Source organism: Schistocerca nitens, chromosome 2 (genome assembly GCF_023898315.1).
Source record: "Schistocerca nitens isolate TAMUIC-IGC-003100 chromosome 2, iqSchNite1.1, whole genome shotgun sequence".
In the NCBI taxonomy this organism is placed as follows: Eukaryota; Metazoa; Arthropoda; class Insecta; order Orthoptera; family Acrididae; genus Schistocerca; species Schistocerca nitens.
The window spans coordinates 499,172,534-499,190,533 of record NC_064615.1 but is presented as its reverse complement, the minus strand read 5'-3'; the positions used below and the strand labels follow the sequence as shown (position 1 = coordinate 499,190,533).

Sequence of the window (18,000 nt, the reverse complement as noted above, 5' to 3'; positions counted from 1 at the left end):
TAAACACTTGAAGGAAATGCATCATGTCTTAAAATAGAACAAGCCACTATATGCTTTACACTAAAAGAAGAATGCTTCCTGAGGTAATATGATCTAATAACCAAGTAACAGGACTAAAAAGGATCTTAAATCAGGACCCCTATAGAATAAAATGCTTCTGTTAACTAAGACTTAAATTAGCAGATTTTATCATGGACAATACCAGAACTTCAACTTAAATGTCCAAACTTAAACAGCTCTTAGCCAGAATAAAAAACTGAAATATCTGGGCTGCATAATGTATACATCTCAAAATGTGAACTTGGACAGAATGACCATGAGACTCTTAAGCAAGATTAGTCAGTAGTATACATATAGTATCAAAGCAAACAAATGTTTTTCTATCAGGCTGCAACACTCACCATTTATTCCTTTGCACCATCCCTCCTTGCCACAGTGAAAATCCACAGGCAGAACAGTGATATCCAACCAAGTTACCAGATGACATGAGCAGTACTCATTGCGCCTGGTCGTCCTTTAACCGAAACAGCCAGTCTATTCAAGTGCACGTGCTCTGACACACACACACACACACACACACACACACACACACACACACACACACACAAATAAGCTCAAAGGTGAATTAGCTGGGACACTTTCATGTCAGTTAAAACTCCATGTATAACTCTCAACTCCACTCCACTCGCAAGTGATCCTGTGACAGTGGCAGATATATATATGGACACCACCCCCCCTCCCCCCCCTTCTCTCCCCCCCCCCCCCCCCCGCCCCTCCCTCTTGCGGGTCCACCCACATTGCCACCTGCGCCGTCCCCCGCCAGTCAGCCCACACGCTCTTCGTTTGTTTCTTTTGTCAGTTGACTCGACTGAATCGAGTTATTGAGTAGTTGTACTTTCCTATGTAACACGTGCATACGTGTCATTGTATTTTGTGTGTTTCTGTCTGGCACACAGATAGCTAACACATACCTACGAGAAAAGTTGCGGCCATTCTAGTGATCTCGAGGCAGTATTCTGTCTGGCATTTTTCGAGAAAACTCGCGAATATTCTGCTGTTTCCTTGTACCATCAAACGGGGTGATTTCAGACACCGGGGCGAATTCGGACAGTATGGCTTATTTGCTCTTTGTCACTGCATAGAAAAAAAGAGTTACTTATTTTAATGTATGTGTGCCAGTTATTTTTAGTGCAAGATTGCATTTATCGCTTTCCTTAACTTTTATTTTGCGTCAGTTGTTTCCCTAGGTGAATAATTGATGAACAGTCTCGGTGCTAAAAATCCATGCATTATCGTAAAGTGGAAACTTTCTATTGTTGCGCCAAGTGGGAATTTGTTATAACCGTAATTGTTGATGCACTCAGTAGCTAACAGCATTGAGACAATTTCTGTACAAGATTGTTGAGTTTTTCGTGCTAGGTTATAAAATAACGACAGTTTCTGTAAAACTGTGTACTGTGTGGGGTGATTTTGGACAATGCCAAGAACGTTTAAGAGAAAGAGATGTGCTACATTACGGTGTAATTATGACCCAGAACTTTTAGATAAAGCGGTTCGTGATATTCAGAGTGGTAAATTATTGTATAGAAAAGCGTGTGATTTGTGTGGTATACCTAAATCAACCCTACAAAATAAAGTGCAGGAAGCACATCTGAAAAAAATGGGAGGGCAGCCAGTGCTGAATAAAGAAGAAGAAATGTTGAAGCAAGGTATCTTGAGGGCTGCACATTGGGGATTTCCCTTCACTAAATTGGATATTAAATATTTAGTTACAGGCTACCTTGATAAATTTGGCTGAAAAGAGAAGAAACTTCATAATTTGCCAGGTGAAGAATGGGTGAATTTATTCCTCAAACGACAGTTAGAAGATCTTTCCGTTCGCTTAAGCAAAAACATTAAACGAGCTCGTGCAGAAGTGAACAAAGAGACTGTTAAGATGTTTTTCTCCAATATCAAGGCAAAGCTGGAAAATCTCCCACCATGTGTTAAATGTCACCAAAATCAAATAAAAAGCATGTAAAATTAAAAAAAAAGACAGTAACTGTCCGAATTCGCCCTCTATATACTGTAACTTCGGACAGAGATTTAAAAAACACGTGTCCAAAATAACCCCAATCCATGGGGTGACTTCGGTCACTTTATTTAACTGCCTCAGATAAATATACCTACACATACACTTTCTGGTTCTGGGATATTTTATTCGTTACACGTATACCCTACCACTTCCATAACAATCAATTTAATCTAAAAATATATCCGAAAGTTACAATCAAAATAACGACAAAACTGTCCTAAATCACCCCGTTTGATGGTACAGAGAACCTTCGATACGTAGCGTTATAAATATGGACTATTATCTGAATAGGAAGCTAGTTAACATTCAGAAGCAGAAATATTAAGAATGAATAAGTAAAAAGTTCTAGGTGTAGCAAGTGCAAGTGTGGAGAGTAGTCGAGAGTGAGAGTGATCAGTTGATTGTGAAGTATTAGTGACAGTAATTCATAGTAATTTCTCAGTAAAAACATTGTTACAAGACTCATTATGGTAGTTAGGTACGGGAAACTATTGATGCGTAGTAGTGACTTTCCAGAAGATTCCTAAAAACACATTGTTACTATTATAGGCCCTCTGTCAAATGCACTAAAAAGGAACCGAATTGACTAAAAGTTCCACACATATTGTCATTATTGGAAACTCTCCTTTATATTATATTTTGAAAGGTACATATTGGCTTACTGCTTTCACAGTAGGTATTTGTTCACACTCCATAAAAGTCTAGAAGTGAACATTCAGGCTCCGAATGTTCTCAAAACAACGGAGCAATGTATATAAGGAAAGGGGAGTCACTGCCAGGTAGCCAGTTGGAAAGCAACAATCATTGCAATAACTTGGAAGTGATAAAAAGTGAACAACTGTGATTATTGGCTATTACCATGGACTTCTGTCAGTGTTGTGCTTAGTGATATTTGAAGTACGTGGAGTGTGATCGTGTGTGTTTTAGTGCTAAATGTACTAGTGTTGAGTTTTTCATTGCGAATAAAGTGGCATCTAATTTACCTACATCATAACACTATAATAAAATGGCTCATTATGTAATAAGAAAAAGAAAAGTAGAAACATCTGAAGATTCTGGTCACCATCCAGCCCCAAAAACACCACTAGATGTACAGGCAGAGCCCAGTACTTCGTCAAAACTTCCACAACAAAGTTCATTGATTGAGTCCTTTAGTCCCACGGATATTGGCAATTATTTGAATATAATAGTGTCAGGAAATATTAGTGATGATATAAAACACAAGCTTCTCACAGCTTCCAGGAAACCTGAAAAAGGTTACAGCTTTCATACTTCAGAGCACAAGAGGAGACGTGTTGAATGCAGACAAGTGCACAATAATCACTTTGAACAGTATCCATGGCTGGCATTCTCATAAGTTAAAAAGGGACTTCTTTGCATTAGCTGTTCAGTTTTTGTGAATAATAAAATGGTTAGAGGAAAGAAATCCATTATCGCCAAGAAGCTTGTGGCTGAACCACTAACAAAGTTTGCCAAACTTACTGGTAAAGATGGTGACCTTGAGACTCTCTCTCAGCTCCAGTAGGATGTTCAAGCTTCAACAGATGCAAAATTATTTTTGGAGACATGAGACAACTGCAAACTGGAGGTCATAAATCAATTGTCAAGACAGAATGGAAAATATTGGGGAAAACAGAGACCATCTTGTACCTATAATAAAAACAATCACCTTTCATGGAAAGCAAAATATTCCTCTGTGGCGGCATCGAGATGATGGGAGTCTATTAGAAAACGAAAATGATTGTGAAAGTATAGTGAGTAACGAGGGCAACTTTAGAGCTCTTCTAAGATTTAGAATTGACGCTAGACACTTGAAACTAAAACATCACCTTGAGACCACTGAAGCAAACACCACTTCCATAAGTAAAACAATATGTAATGAACTTATTTCATACTGTGAAACAGTGATGTTATCGAGAATTCTGGAAGAAATCAAAGATTCTTGTTATTACAGCATGATCTTCGATGAGACCAGAGACAAAGCACAGATCACCCAACTGAGTTCAGCTGCAAGATATGTTGATGATGGCAGCAAATTACACAAAGATTTTTGGGTTTCGTTGACATCCATAAATACAATGATAGTAGTGGAAACATTGACAATGAACCTCAAGAGGGGTCAAGATGAAGAGTGTAGCATTACTGACTGGCATCCACTATGATTCTAAGGAAAGTGGAAAGCCTTTCTCTGTCACTGGAGAATTGTGTGGGTATAGGCTGTGATGATTACTCAGTTAATATGTCAGAATTGAAAGGTTCTGTGGCTAAAATAAAAAAGAAAGCTATCAATGCGCAAGTAGCACTGTATCAAAGACATCAGCTCAACGTCACTGTCTCTAGCAGTTGCAAAGTTACGAGGCTGAGAAACTCACTTGGTACTATTGAAGTAGTAGTATAGTTCTTTACTGCGTCTAGCAAGCAGTTCGCAACATTGAAGGGTCACCTAAAACACTCGCTGCAATCACATTGTCAAACAAGAGGGGTTGAGCGACATGATGCTGCTGTTCAATTCACAGCTGATATCTGAACAGTTTGCAAAGTTCTTAAAAAATACAGTGTTGGAGGGATAGAACAACAGCTGCCAAAGCCAATATTCTTCTCAGAGCTCTCACTAATTAAGAGTTTATCCTCGCTCTGTTTACATTGAGTGACATTATGAGCCTAACACATCCAGCCAGCAAAATCTTAAAAGACCCTAGCTTGGACATCAAGATGGCAAAAACAAAATTAGATTTGACGCTCAAGGTGTGCGACGGCATGAGAGCTAATGTTGATAGCCACTTTGCTCATATTGTTGAAGAGGCGAAGGCAGTTATGGAAAAGTTAGACATGGAGATGAGTGTTCCCTGTCTTACAGGCAGACAAAGACACAGGGTAATCTGCGATCATAATGATGATGCTATGACATATTGGAAAAGAACTGTTTCTATTCCAACACTGGACAATGTTATGACTGACATAAGAGAATGTTTTGCTGAAGAAAATATTTATCATTTAACATTCAACATACTTTGCCCTCACAACTACTGAAACATGATGGTAGTGATCTGGCACATAAATTGAATCAGTGCTTAACTGAACTACTGTTCTTTGAAGAAGAATCACTCTTTGTGATTGAAAAGATACTAATGGGAGAGATTCTTCAATACAAGCAAACGAGCATAAACACCCTTAATGATCGTGATTCTGCTATGCAAGCATTGTCTGTTTGTCCTAGATCTGACTATGCTACTTTGCACATTCTGTAAAAAATATTTGCTTGTGTACCTGCATCTATTGCTACAGTAGAAAGAAGTTTTCAACATTGCAGCATATAAAGATACGGCTGAGGTGGCAATGGAAGAGGATCAAATTCATAGCTTAGCTCTGTTGAACATTCACCCTGACATTGATTGTCCTATTGATGATGTAATTAACAAATTTGCCAGGAAGAATAGGCACATAGAATGCATCATTTAAGGAAGAGAACCACAATTGTAACTTTTTTATATCATAAGGATGGCATTGTCTTGTATATGTGTGTAATCAGTTTAAATAAAACTTTCTTAAACTTTGCATGTGACTTGATTATTTTTTATTACGGTAAAAGTAAAGGTAGCTCAAGGTATCTTTAGCGTCCCCTCCTTGAGGTTTTTCTGTATCCACCACTGTCCTGTGAACATCTACTTCAGATGCTGCCACTGAACTTCCACCCATGGAAATGTGCCAACCATACGGCATCACCCCCACATGTGAACAGCTCCTCTGTTGTCCCACAAGACTCACTGGCTCTTGTATTTGGTGGAGGTATCAGGACGTTGAGCCCAATTTGGGTTCCAGGTAAATATAAAAACATATACAGCGATACTATCCCTACAACTTAGCTTCAAAGAAAGACAAGCCTACATTTATAGCTAGAGGCACTTGTTTGTGGTGAAAATTTTTGCTCGATTTCATCATTTTTTTAAAAAGCTGTTTTTAGTATATTTTCGGTATTTTTATATCATTTCGTCAATAATTTTGCTTAATTTTCTTTCCACATTTCAGCAATAAAAGCTGAAGAAAAAGTCATTGATAGCATATTTGCAATGAAATATTTTTTTTATTTTTTTTTTTATTTTCCAAAATGAAATTTTCACTCTGCAGCAGTGTGTGCACTGATATAACTTCCTGGCAGATTAAAACTTGTGCTGGAACGAGACCTGAACTCGAGATCTTTGCTTTTTGTCGGCAAGTGCTCTACTGACTGAGCTATCCAAGCACGACTTGTGACCCGTCCTCATGGCTTTACTTCTGTCAATACCTTATCTCCTACATTCCAAACTTCACAGAAGCTCTCCTGTAGAGCTTGCAGGACTAGCACTCCTGGAAGAAAGGATATTGTGTAGACATGGCTTAGTCATGACCTGGGGTTGTTTCTGGAATGAAATTTTCACTCTGCAGTGGAATATGTGCTGCTATGAAAGTTCCTGGCAGATCCAGACTGTGTGCCAGACAAAGACTTGAACTCAGTACCTTTGCCTTCCATGTGAAAGACGTCTACAGACTGAGGTACCCAATCACAACTCACTACCCATTCTCACAGCTTTACTTCTGCCAGTACTTCATCTCCTGTGTTCCAAACTTGCTCTTTCCTGGAAAAGACAAAGGTCCCAAGTTCGAGTCTCAGTCCAGTACACAGTTTGAATCTGCCAGGAAGAATCACCTTTTATTTTTGCGTGAAAAACATGGAAATTATACATCTGATGAAAACACATACATCAAAGCATGAATGTCTGAAAATAATTTATCCTGCCACTTTAATAAGTAGGGGCCATTATGTGTATTCTACAAATCTTTCTGAGAAAGACAGGGATATCATGACTTCAATATTACTGGGAGTCAGAGCTGTTCTGCCAATGATAATTTTGGTATGTTGAAAATGACCTCTCACTATGTCCGCCCATGGTAGCTGAGTGGTCAGCACAACGGAATGTCATACCTAATGGCCCAGGTTCGATTCCCGACTGGGCCCAGAGATTTTCTCCGCTCAGGGACTGGATGTTGTTGTGCTTATCATTTCATCCCCATCGACACGCAAGTCACCGAAGTTGTGTCAACTCGAAAGACTTGCACCAGGCGAACAGTCTACCTGATGGGAGGCCCTAGCCACACGGCATTTACATTTTACCTCTCACTATCAGCATTACTGACTGGCATCCACATAGCCCTCACTGTAGCTTCCACAAAATGCTCATACTCTGATTTCAGGGAAAGAAGAATAGCAATTGTATCAACATCTTTACCTTCTGTACAAGAGCTAACTTCTAAACCCTTTAACACTGTATGGTTCAAGATATTCTGATGATGTTAAAAGTTCTTGTAGAATGACAATTTTCATCATTAGCTGAGAGATCTCAACACTCTAAATCACGGTCATTATGTTTCCTGGATCAAATCTTACCTGTGTTGCACTCCATTAAGTGGTTGTTTTATCAGGCTTGCTCTACTTGCAGACTGGAACAGGGATGTTAAATTTACTTGCATTTGCTTCTGCTGTTTATGAAGTTTATCCAAGATCATCTCTGAGTGGGAGAGGGGGGGAGGTGGGGGCATCAGCTAGTAATTTAAAGCATTTTGAACATGAATTAAAGGTACCTTGGAGCTCTCTAATGTCAGCAGCAAATTGCAACATTTCACAGCAACAATCTTTTCTTCAACAGTTTCAACGAATTCTACTATATCATTGAGATATACTCCAAGGTACTCAACACATTTAAGCCATAAGTTCCACCTGCTGATGAAAGGAACAAGGAAAAGTTTAGCTCTTGTGTGTTTACTTTCATATTTCTGATTTAAGAGTTGAATGTATGCATGCTTCCTTTTTTGGGTATTTAGGAAGATATGTTTTGCCTGCACAGCATAATGGTTTAAATTACAGAGTTCCACACCCTACAAACTGCCTACGACATTTAGTTTGAGCCCAGCACTGCATGTGTACTAACCCTTCTGAAACTAAAACCCTAATTGCATTTATACACTAAATCTGAAGTTACAGAAACTAGATTTTTGGTACCTACTAAATTTTAAAGTTTCTGAGTTACACTCACAATTGCTGTGAACATTCTGTATCATTTGCACTTGCAGTAACACTTCCCCCACAAACAACTTCCGAACTGTACCGTAACCACAACTAAGTACTTATGTCAGAACCATGAACACACACTGCCCTTTTAAGTCCGTCGTTTCATCACAAAGAATTGGAACTCTAATTTTTCATAGCTTCCTTTAATCCTTCCACCTCATCATTGATTCGAGGCACAGAATCTTCCTGCAGTCTTCCAGATAAGGGCAAGTCTGCAGCGCCTTAAAAATTCCAACAGACCTGATATTACAGCACTGTTTTAACACCATTTGAGGAATTACATTGAATGAGGGATCCAGCATGCATTATGTAACCCTAAGTTTTATTGAAAGAGAAAAAGAGCATAAACACTGAGTTACTAATTTTCCATGGGGTACTGAAATCAATATGAAAACGCTCCTGTAGATGTACTTTGTCATTTGTGCTGCATGTATTGCACCTGCCGTTGAATCTGTTTTTTAATGGTTTCAGCTCGTGAGTCTTCATATTTTGCCGTGCCTAACAGCAGAATAATAATTAATGTACTGAGTATGGAAAGCATATTGAATTCGATTCCAATTCCCATGTAAATATTGCAAAAAATATAGTTATTTGTTAGATTGCAGGACTTCTGATCTCCAACACAGCGAACACACGGTGATTGAATGGTGTTGTAAGAACTTTCACAACTGTAAATAGAAGGTTGTCAACTTTGATATGTCATCCAAAACTTCATGCAGTAAACATTATAAAATTCTGACTCATGACAGTTTGGTTAGGTTGAGTAGGTAACTCTATTTCTACATTTTAAAAGTTTTTCTGCACACAGTTGGCAGCACAGAAGGTCCGAATTTTGCTGATTCACCATGTCTCAAATTTTGTTCTTGCTGTGATAGTAAGGATTGTTTTTGGGGTGGGGTAGTTGGTTCTAGGCAACCATGAAGAAATTCTTTCCTCCCAGCTATGTTTTGTTTTTGTTGCATAAAACCATATCTTTCTTTTTCTAATAACACCAGGATAATTGCTATTTTGAAGCTTCACAATCAAACCAGCACTCGTATTTCTTCCTCCAAAAGTGTGCAATATAATTATAAGAGTTCAGTGGCATGAAAGGGAAGCAGTGGTTGGGAAGTGAGTGAGACAGGGTTGTAGCCTATCGCCAGTATTATTCAACCTGTACATTAAGCAAGCACTAAAGGAGGCAGAAAAATAATATGAAGTAGGAATTAAAGTTCAGGGAGAAGAAATAAAAACTGAGGTTTGCCGAAGACGTAATTCTGTCAGAAACAGCAAAAGACTTGGAAGAGCAGTTGAATGGAATGGAAAATGTCTTGAAAGAAAAATATAAGATAAACGTAAACATAAGCAGAACAAGGATAATAGAATGTAGTCTAATTAAATCAGGCGATGCTAAAGGAATTAGATTAGGAAATGAGAACTTAAAGTAGTAGAAGAGTTTTCCTGCTTTGACAGCAAAATAACTGACAATGGCCAAAGTAGAGAGGGTGTAAATAGTAGACGGGCAATGTCTAGAAAAGCATTTATGAAGAAGATAAACTTGTTAACATTGAATATAGAGTTAAGTGTTAGGATGTCTTTTCTGAAGGTATTTGTATGGAGTGTTGCCACACAGGGAAGTGAAACATGGATGACAAACACTTGAGACAAAAAGAGAATAGAAGCTTTTGAAATGTGGTGCTGCAGAAGAATACTGTAGATGGGTAGACCACATAACTAATGAGGTACTGAATAGAATTGGGGAGACAACTTGACCTAAAGAAGGGCTCAGTTGATAGGACACATTTTGAGAAATCAAGGGATCACCAATTTAGTATTTGAGGGAAGTTGGGGGGGGGGGGGGGGGGGGAGTTAAAAATGGTAGCAGGAGACCAACAGATGAATACAGTGAGGATGTAGGTTACAGTAGTTATTCGGAGATGATGAGGCTTGCACAGGACAGGATAGGGTAGCTTGGAGACGTGTATCAAACCAGTCTTCGGACTGAAGATCACAAGAACAACATATTAATGGGTATAATATGAAGCTCTATCAAAATCCCTTCTGTTAAAAGAAGTTAATAAATAATATTCAATTAATTTCCACCAACTGTTCTACATTTTATTGCATTTACTAAATGGTTTTTAAGTAAATTAAAATCATCTTGTGAGTTTCAGTATTGCCCATTTGTGTCTGTCACCTTTTTTCCCACTGCAAATAGTTATTGAGAAATATAGCAAAGTTTCTCATTCAATCTGATGTTAATTTGAAATGTACTTCTGTAATGTAACACTCTTTCCTGCTGTAATGTAACACTCTTTCTTGTTTAGTATAGCTGTGGGCTCAATTACCACTACATAAGGATGATATCAATATTTTTCTGCAGCAGAATCAGTAATAATAAATGAAATATATTAAAAGAAAAATCTTTTACGTAATAGGTGGCAAGTTTTATTAAATGATACGGTGATATGGTATAAATTCATGTATTACTAGAGTTTTTCTTGTTGCAGGTGATTCCATTTGCAGTAAGAGAGAAATCAGCGGTGCCCCCAACCACAATTTCTGTGTCTCTCTCTGTTCCACCCCCACCTTCCCCCACACTCCCCCTTTCACCTGCTTTACCAATTCGTAGACCACGTAGTAGGGGGAGTGGTAATATAGTGAGTCGACACCTACCTAAGGCTCCTGGGGTTGGATTCCATGCAGCACCTCCTACCTTGCAAAACTGGTACTCTCTTATGCCACCCACAGTACCCATTCCTCCACCTCACCATCCTCACCAGCACCCACATACTCGCAACAAGAACCTGACAAATAGAGCACACCATGGACGATGGAGTGGTACTACGCACTCTCACTCGCTTTACAACTGGCAGTCACATAAACCAGCACTCAAGGTCTAGAGGCCATCCTACAAGCTCAACAAGCATCCAGACTTTATTTTTATCAAATTACATTATGATTCAAAGAATATATTGATATGTAAGTTCGAATGTTTTATTCTGTGTGTCAGACTGTCGTGTATATTTTATGTGCAAAGTATAAAATTCTTACTTCAATGTACGCAGTACATTTAAAACACTAATACTTACATGGGTTTTAAGTAAGCTTTTCATTTCTTAATTTCTGTTGTAAAAAGTCACATTAAAATTGTTATATAAATAAATATTTTATCAAGAATTTTTCAGAGCATAATTTGAATAAAATTTGAAAAATTCCACCTAGAATATTTGGTGCTGACTAACGCCATTGCACAAATTTTGTCACAATTTTTTCCATGTAATTCTGCTGTTAGAAGCACAATTCATTTAAATGGCAACCTGTTTACACTGTTTCATAAATTTATTTGTAACCTCATTGTGTCATACTGCATTAGATCTTCAGACGCCATTCTGATATCAGACATGCATGACTGTTCATTGTATACTGTTAAATGTTTAGGTAATATGACATTCCTACTATTAGTGTTGTCTATCTATTAATATTTCTCTTACCTGAACAATTCCTGTTCAATTACTCAGTTAGTGTACCACGTGGAAATAAAACAATATCAATGTGTTACCAGTCAAAGAAGAAATGTGTTTTTTGCAGTATACAGTATTGTAAACTTGTCTCGTTCAATGGACTGGATGTATTTTTAAAAAGTGTATGTGAACTGTGTGTACAGGAAGCCTCCATTGCATGCATTTTTTGTGTTATCTGAAAGTGTTGCCTAAAGTTACTTCGTAAATCTATACCATTTGAAACAAATGGCCTGCAGGTACACGGTTAAAAACGAATTTGTATCAATGCAAAGCTATTTTCATGAGTAGTTGATTAATTGGAAATATTATGGTTATTATTCTTTTAAGGCTTAATACTTTAAATTTTTGCTGCTGTGGATAATTGTTTGGCCACATTTGTGATAATTGGTGCCGCCCTAAATAAGTGCCAAATTGGCATGACTTTGCATTGAATGGTTGTGTGTGACACTGCTGTCTGTGGTTTCAAAAACTTAAGTGTTTGTCCTGAGACAGTCTGTTCATATGATAACTGAAAGGCATCCAGTTTTATTACATTTCAGTATTGTGATAGCATTGCTTTCTTTACAGTATTGATGGTGATCGGCTATAGTAGGAAAATTAAATTCTCAAATATTTTGTAGAAAATATATTGAGAATTATGTCTTTCAGTATTTGAGTGAATCATCTCAGTTCTCAGTAACTGGACTGTCATTTATTTCTTATCATTATAAATGAATACTGATTGTTGTACTTGCATGGTTTAATAGGTAGTTTGTGGTCTGAGCAAACACTGAGTGATCTGACCTGAAACACTGCCATCCACAGTGAACTCAGAATAGTTTTCATTTAAACAAATATGAAATAAATATTTTGGGCAACATGAAATTTTAATCAAAGAAATGAATAGACATATTTGCAACAAAATTGTTGGTAAATGTTCGTTTGTGTATTGCAAATGACATTTTGCCATTACTCTTAGACAGAACAAGATTTCCCAGTAGCAGTTGTGATCAGCTTTGTATTCTTATTCTTGATTTCTGTGTATGCAGTTCCCTAAATAATACATTATTGATGTCATTTGGTGTGGGTGTAAATCTCGTGCTTAGCATTTTGGTGCTTTATTTCACAATGCAGAATTATTGTGCATAATGGATGTTTGACAATAACATATTCTTCTAAAATGAGCAAATAAAATACTTCCATTTTCGCATCTTTTAAGTAGTGATGTTTTCCCATTAAAGTTTAATCATTATACCAAATGACTGGCTGTAATACCAATGCCTCATCTCCCATTGCAATTTCAGTACTACAAAAGATAAAGTTTTGATATATCTTCCGTCTTACAGTTTTTCACACATGCTACTACTGCGTAGTGGACATGACAGAAATTTCTGTTAATACTTGGTTTACTTGGCCTCGTGTAACATTCACTTAGTGTTTCTTGACAATGTATATAGTATGAACATGATTATGATATTGATCAGACTCTGTACCTGAGCTGTAAAAATTAAAAAGCTAAAATTATCAATTTTAATTCCCTAATGGGTGTAGTGTATAAGAATAGTAAAACTGTGTGGTATTTTTTACGTTGAATAAGTCGAAAATACTTCACATCATATAGGTGTGCATGTTCATCATCAATCCTCAGGTACGGAACATTGCACTGAATGACTTACATGATGTGAAGTATTTGATACAGAGTAAAATACTAATTAAAAGATCTCTCTTTCTCTGAGTATGTGATAATATTTAGTTCTGTTTAAAAGCAGTGCATAAATCATTGGTAAAAAATGGAAGTGTATTTTGCAAATTCCACATTCCATTGTTAAATATTTCTCTTGTTAAGTACAGAAATATGTGTGAGAAGAAACAGTAATTATTTAGTAATAATTTACTATATGGAATGTGAGTGGCATTAATGTTAATTGTCTAATACTGCATGTTGTTGTAAATTTACCCTTTTTATCTTCTGTGCATCATTTTTAGATGCATTTTAAGCATGTTTCAGCACCCAATACTTTCATTACTAAAGCTGTGGTTCTATGCTATAATCTGTACTGGATCTGATAGCAGATTTGTAAATCATTGTAATTTTTAAAAGTTGCAATATAAACTTTCTGTTCAGTGTAAGAGTAAATTAGAAATTTGCTGTTCTTGTATTTTGTCAGCACTGTGTGTAGTTAAAGTGGCTTCACGTTTCACATATTTCCATGTTGCACATTTCATTATATTTGAAAACTCACTTGTCTTCATTAAATTTCTTGCACTGTGGAATTTTTTTCTTCAATGATAATTTTTGTTGTTGTTGCATACTTTCATCTGTTTACATAGAATCAAAAGAAGAAAGTTCATTATCTATCTTATGTTCCTATATTTCATTTTAAAATTGTATATCAGAATAATTAGATACATTAGTGCAGACCTTGATGTTTCATAATTGTTTTGTACTTTTCAGAAGTTCGTACAATGTATGAGATTGTATATTAAGAGTTACAGCAACATAGATAGTTTTGCATCGGAACAGTGTGTTTTTTTTGATACTCCCATATTAATTTAAATGATCCCATCATTTTGTCTCAGTTGCATGTTCAACATTATGCTCTGTGAATAATACATACACTGTAAAGATTTGGATATGTGAAATCCCTGACTGTCACTGACATTGTAAAAGGACCCCACCATAACAGTGGCCATTAAAGCAGGTTTTAATGCGTATTCCTGGGTTTGATAAAAACACACAACAGAAATTCAAAATTTTACATGTGCAGTTTAATACCAAGAGATTGAATACAAAATGTGATTGAAATACAACATGAGATTAAAAAAAAGGAATGTACACATAATACACTAACAATTTGCAGGTATCAGTTGTGCTCATAATAGAGCTAGGGGCAACGAAGTTTTTCCGTTGTAGGTGATTACTTTTCATATGTAATTTTGTCATAACATTTCAATGACATGTGCTATTAGGTGCAACTTGATGTTTTAAGGTAGCTCCTTGCGGATGCACTCAAGAATATAATGTGGTATCCAAACAGTTGAACTCTCCTCAATAATTCTCAACACTCATAGAGTGATATGTAATAGCCTCACTAACAAAATAATAGTATTAGCCCCCCCCCCCTTTCCAAAATATCACACTAGTCACATTAGGGTGCTGTAGAACTGGTACCAGACTTCAGCAAGTTGTAACACCACCCGCAAACAGGGGCTATTGTATTTGTATGTGCCTGTGGCTAGACTGTGGATAAACTTGCTTGATTTACTGGTGTATCTGAGTGGATTTTCAATGTATCTAGAGTACTACTCACATTTGGCGAAAAATCAGTGACCGTAAAGAGATCCTAGCAGACAGGGATCGGAGACAAGTCTCACATTTTGCAGTGACAATTTCAAACAAAACAGGAACTGCTGCTGTCAGTGAATGTTGGTCCATCTCAGCCAATCTCTGAGTGAACATTGTGAAGAGAACTGCTTGACTGGGCATTTAGTCACGTCTCACAAAAGGCCATTGTCACGTATCTCGCAAAAGGCCATTGCTCTCCGTTGTGATAAAGCATATCTCCAATGGGTCAAACAACACAGTATCTGAGTGGAGGTATATTGTGTGATCCAGCAAGTCACAGTATTGGCCCTTTTCAAATGATGCAAGGTTTCTTGTGCACTGATTGCCCATTGAGGCATTTTAAACTGCAGTGTGTAGTTCATGCCAGATATGGGACTGTGATGCATTAGGAATGATGCTGAGAGACCATAGTAGATGTATAAAACTTTATTACAGAAAGGTCAGGGGAGGAAGATCTGTAAGTGAATGTGCAATATTATGGCTTGAATTTTAGATTTTTTTTAAAAATTAGTTTTAGCCCTTTATTTTCTTGGAATAGCACTTTTTTGGGTTGAAATAAAATATTTTATCCTTTTTGGAGTCTTTCTAGAAAATATAATAAATACTAATATTAACATAGAAAGTGTTATAATTTTGACATAATTATTCAAGTTCTCTGTGGAAAATAAACAATTATCGATTCCTTATATCGGCACTTAAAAAATGCATAAACAGCAGAGATATTTTCTTATGCTACAATTATTTTTGCTTTTATAATATTTTTATAATAATTTTTTTTTACTGAAAAATTCCTTTCGGCTGTCACTTACATATAAACACACACTTCATATGAATACCTACGTATGACCACAATCTGTGGCCTAATTCTACAACCAACAAGAAATTTTATATTATGTTTTCATACTGCAGTACACAAGTTATCTCCATTTCAAAGTTTTGTACAGTGCAACTTTTTCTAATGTGTCTCAGTACATTATTGTAGCTGAGAGAGATTTCTACAGTACAAGAGTGCAATGGTGCCTATTTCATCAACACAAGTGTTCATGGGCCTCAGTACAATCCACCTTTGAACCTCTCTCCCTGAATAATGGTGGCCACTGTCTTCATATTGTCCGGGATTCCTGAGGAGAATATTCCTTAAATTAGTGATGCATGCTGTTCCCACTGAAACATGTATTTCCTCCAACTACATCTGCATCTACAGCATATTTCAGTGGTAGAGATTTATACTCTAGGCATTCAACTGCATCAGGTAGTTGATGGAAATGAGCTAGCGTTTGGCATAACACTAACCTGCGAAGAGCGTGTATGGGTTCAGGTGGAAGAGGAATATTTGAAGCTATGACTGAATGCTGGTAGGAACTTTGAAAAATACTTTTGTAACAGAAGAAATTAACGAACCTATTTCTGAATTCCTGTGCTAGACAGAGTAGGCCATGGGCAAGGTGAGTGGAAGTATTGTACTGGGATAAGAATTCTTTCAGTGTTACCCCCACTTTTAACATACAGGCAGTACAGTCTGTTAACAACAGCAAAAATTTCTCATCCCTATATTCTCCTCGAGAATCCTGGATAGTCTGGGCTACAGTACTGTGATTTGTCTTCTGCAGTTCTTTACACTGGAGAGTGAGAGGTTTTCCTGGTGCTGTGGAATGTTATTTTCCCACCATGGCAGCTAAAAAAGTGTGACAACTGTCAGTGGTCTTGTCAACTGAAAGCCAAATATAGTGGGCACCAATGTAGCTCTTTTTTTTCATAGGCCTGTCTCAAATAATTTTTGTGAAATGTCAACGCTTGTGGCATATTGCGGCTGCTGATACTGTCCAGGAAGCTCTTAAAAGTAGGGTTCTTTAGCTTGTTTCATGGCATGTAGCTGACACTAAAGCTTCATGTCCACTGCGCTACGTGTCACTGTGGAAGTTAATGGTTGGATCTGTTGTTTGTTCTTAATCCTAGTGACACTCATGATCCGAGCTGTGTAACTCTTTGTGTCGAAGGAAATGTGACTTTATAGTGGCGTATCTGAAATTAAAAAACACACACCAGTGAAATGGCAGGGGGGGGGGGGGGAGTAAAAAAAATGAGCATGTAAAATAAGCTTATCAGAAACAAATTTTTAATTTAATTTTGATTTGATGGCGAGAGGGAAGAAGACTGGTAGAAAAAATAACGTTAAAAATAACCTGTGTTTGTTGACTTGTTTTTGACAGGCTTGGAAAAAAATTACATAGCTGCCAGTGGCTAGCACACTGGACTCGCATTCGGGAGGACGACGGTTCAAACCTGCGTCTGGTCATCATAATTTACTTTTTCTGTTATTTCCCAAAATTGCTTAAGGCAAGTGCCAGGATGGTTCCTTCGAAATGGCATGGCCAATTTCCTTCTCTATCCTTCCCCAATCCGAGCTTGTGCTCTGTCTCTAATGACCTTGTTGTTGGTGGGACATTAAACACTGATCTCCCCCCCTCCTCCTCCTCTTCCCAATTCACTGCCAGAAAAGACCAATTTTGATGATTATGACAAAATTAATTTTTAAATAATGGGAATTCCTGGATGGAGCAATGTGTAAAATAAGGGAAAAAGCAATCATTCACATATAGCGGATCGATGCATGGGGCATCGAAACATGTAACGGAAAATGGTATTCACATTGGCTTTCAGGCACTATCTATTTTTCTAGCAATTGTACACATATTTACAATCACACAGACACCCAAATGTATAATCCAGTGGCCACAGAAAGGGTTGCCATGTCTGTGCTCCATGCATCAATCCGCTATAGGCGAATGGTTGCCTTAAAGGATGTAATGCAATGCGAATCAACACACCACCCAACTTTCCTTTGTGATTACAAAATAAATAGCCCCAAGTGTCACCAATTGGTTATTTTAATGTACCTCTATTGTCCGTGACATTTAAGTAAAACGACTGTCTGGGATTGTTCCACGGCAGCAGTGATGTAGCCTCAAAGCAACATTGCAGTGGCAGTGCATGA

The 18,000-nt window shown here is 37.3% G+C and overlaps 2 protein-coding genes across 5 annotated transcripts in view; one reads left to right on the top strand and one right to left on the bottom strand.

The window, feature by feature from the left end:
- Positions 1-14,414, top strand: part of LOC126236471 (protein BTG4-like) — a 53,023-nt gene extending 38,609 nt beyond the window's left edge. For 3 of the 4 annotated variants that reach the window (XM_049945801.1, XM_049945802.1, XM_049945800.1), the window contains exon 4: positions 10,667-14,414. In XM_049945801.1, coding sequence (XP_049801758.1) covers positions 10,667-11,059 — 393 coding nt within the window. In that variant the 3' untranslated portion in view covers positions 11,060-14,414. Of the gene's footprint in view, positions 1-5,745; positions 5,894-10,666 lie in introns of all 4 variants that reach the window. The other variant, XM_049945803.1, reaches the window with a different exon arrangement.
- A 1,280-nt stretch (positions 14,415-15,694) lies between these two features.
- The window catches only part of LOC126236470 (intraflagellar transport protein 46 homolog), a 149,120-nt gene continuing 146,814 nt past the window's right edge, over positions 15,695-18,000 (bottom strand). The window contains exon 7 of the mRNA XM_049945797.1: positions 15,695-16,126. Within this exon, the coding sequence (XP_049801754.1) occupies positions 15,979-16,126 (148 nt within the window). The 3' untranslated portion in view covers positions 15,695-15,978. The remainder of the gene's footprint in view (positions 16,127-18,000) is intronic.